Source organism: Netta rufina, assembly GCF_964035555.1.
Source record: "Netta rufina genome assembly, chromosome: 15".
Classification (NCBI taxonomy): domain Eukaryota; kingdom Metazoa; phylum Chordata; class Aves; order Anseriformes; family Anatidae; genus Netta; species Netta rufina.
The window spans coordinates 7342132-7344222 of NC_140138.1; the positions used below are offsets into that span (position 1 = coordinate 7342132).

At 61.5% G+C, this 2091-nt stretch overlaps 1 protein-coding gene across 1 annotated transcript; it reads right to left on the minus strand.

Moving 5' to 3' along the window:
- Positions 1–1007: 1007 nt before the first annotated feature.
- LOC311214850 (hemoglobin subunit alpha-A) lies at positions 1008–1831 on the minus strand. The gene is made up of 3 exons (XM_084295688.1): positions 1691–1831; positions 1338–1542; positions 1008–1233 (listed from the first exon to the last, which is right to left on the minus strand). The coding sequence occupies exons 1-3, from the start codon at positions 1783–1785 to the stop codon at positions 1105–1107; spliced, it is 429 nt and encodes a 142-aa protein (XP_084151814.1). The 5' UTR covers positions 1786–1831; the 3' UTR covers positions 1008–1104.
- Between the last annotated feature and the right edge of the window lie 260 nt (positions 1832–2091).

The following is a 2091-nucleotide window of genomic DNA, read 5'->3' on the forward strand; positions in this document are numbered from 1 at the left end:
TGCACCAAGCACCTCTGAGCCCTGGCAGGGACAGGACACAGTTACTCAGCACCTGGCAGGTTTTGGGTTGCTTTCCCTAACCCCCACCCCCCCAACTATCTGCTGCCCTGGTCCTTTACCACACCCGCAGGCTGGAAAAGAGCCCATGTGCCTCTTATCAGCCACTTGCAGCCCCCCACCTGCCATGGCCACCCCACAGCCTCACTGCTGGCCACGATAAGGGCTGGGAGCTACACAGAGCCCCCAGCGCTGCTTCACAGCCTGCTCTCCTTTTCCTGCCCCCACATTATACTGCTGAGGCTCCATCCCAAAGAGCAGGATCTGGGACTGAGCCCCAGGTGTTTGAGGGCTTCCCTATTGAGGGCTCCCCTAGGAGTCCCTTATGCCTGCTGTCCCCTCAGTATGCCCCTAGCACCCCTACTAAGCAGCACACTAGCAATGCATCATTAGATGGGAACAGAGAAGTCCTACAAGCACTGTACAACCAGTTGTGGGGCTGCATGGAAAGCTGTCCCTGCGCAGGGGGTCCTCACCATGCCATCACACAGCTGGTGGCAGGTGCCCGTCCTCCAGTCTCCTGCAAGCGCTTCCAGGATGAAGTAGTCTCTTCCCATGCAACTTTATCCTCAGCGTGGTAAGGGGTGCACAGGACTCTCCACCCCAACTGGAAGGATCTCAGCATGACTATGGTGCTCTGATGGGAAGGTCAGGACGGGCCGGGGTTGCAGGGATCTCCCAAGGACCAGCTTCTGGCCACTCTGTGGCCTTTCCTCTCCACCAGTGCCTAGAAATGCTCTGCTCATACCCACAGCTGGCAGAGCACCGTCTGCCTTCTGGGCACCACCACCCAACCACCTTCTCTCCAAGCGGGAGAAGAAAAACAGAGCCCATTTCCCCATGCGTGCCCACCTCGTTCAGGGGATCTCCAGTTCGGGTGCACAGAGCCCCAGAGCCGCTCCCTCCCTCTCCCTCCCCATGGAGGAACAACCAGAGCAGGACACCAGGGCTGGAGCACAAATGCAACAGATTTTATTTCAGATCATTTGGCTGCTCGCAGTTGGAAGGCTGGCAACAGGGTGGGTCCAGCTCTAGCCACAGTGCCGTCTAACGGTACTTGGCAGTCAGCACAGTGCCCACGGCGCACATGAACTTGTCCAGGGAAGCATGGACCTCTGGGGTCAGGGCAGCGGGGTGGTGGATGGCAACCACCACCAGGAAGCAGTGGCCCAGGAACTGAAAGGCAAAAGGAGACGGTGAGTGAGTGGGGGAGGTAAAGGGGTGGCCGGATGGCCCAGGAGGGGTGCTGAAGAGGAGCTGGGGGAAGTCACCAGACTCACTCTGAAGTTGACAGGGTCCACACGGAGCTTTTGGGCGTGGAGGTCACTGAGCTTGGAGAGAGCACCCGCGATGTCATCGATGTGGTTGACAGCTTCAACTAGGGCAGCCGCCACCTTCTTGCCATGGGCCTTGATCTGAGCAGAGCCGTGCTGCAGGTCAAAGTGGGGGAAGTAGGTCTTGGTCTGGGGGTAGGCGATGAACATCCTGTGGAGCAGAGCGAGTCAGGGCCAGCGGGATCAACGGACGGGGGACAGATGGAGTGGGGTAGGACACGGACAGTCACGGTGGGGGAGAGCACGGGGTTAGAGAGGAGAGGATCGGGGACGGACAAAGGACGGGGACAGACACCTACCTCTCCAGGGTCTCGGCGCCATACTCTTCAGCATGGCCACCGATTTTGGAGAAGACACCCTTGACGTTGGTCTTGTCAGCCGCGGACAGCACCATGGTTGCAGCTCCGCGTTGGCAGCCCCCAGCACGGGTGCCCCCACTGGTGCCGCCGGCCTTATATCCCCGTGCCGGCCCGGGCGCCGCCCGCCCCCGCCCGCCCCGCCGCGGCTGGACCTCGGCCAGGCGGGGCCGCCGCCCTGCCCCGCCTGCGGCACCGGCACCACCGGGGGGGGGCGACCCCGGCATGAACAGGGGTCGGGGTCAGGGTTAGGGGGGGTCTGACCCCGGCACGAGATGGGTTTAGGGTTAGGGTTTGGGGGGGCTGATCCCGGCATGAACTGGGTTAGGATTAGGGTTAGGGTT

Coding starts and splice junctions, on each gene's coding strand:
- LOC311214850 (XM_084295688.1), bottom strand. CDS start 1,785: ATGGTGCTGTCCGCGGCTGACAAGACCAACGTCAAGGGTGTCTTCTCC. Junction 1,543..1,690: donor GGCGCCGAGACCCTGGAGAG/GTAGGTGTCTGT, acceptor TCTGCTCCACAG/GATGTTCATCGCCTACCCCC. Junction 1,234..1,337: donor TGGACCCTGTCAACTTCAGA/GTGAGTCTGGTG, acceptor TTTGCCTTTCAG/TTCCTGGGCCACTGCTTCCT.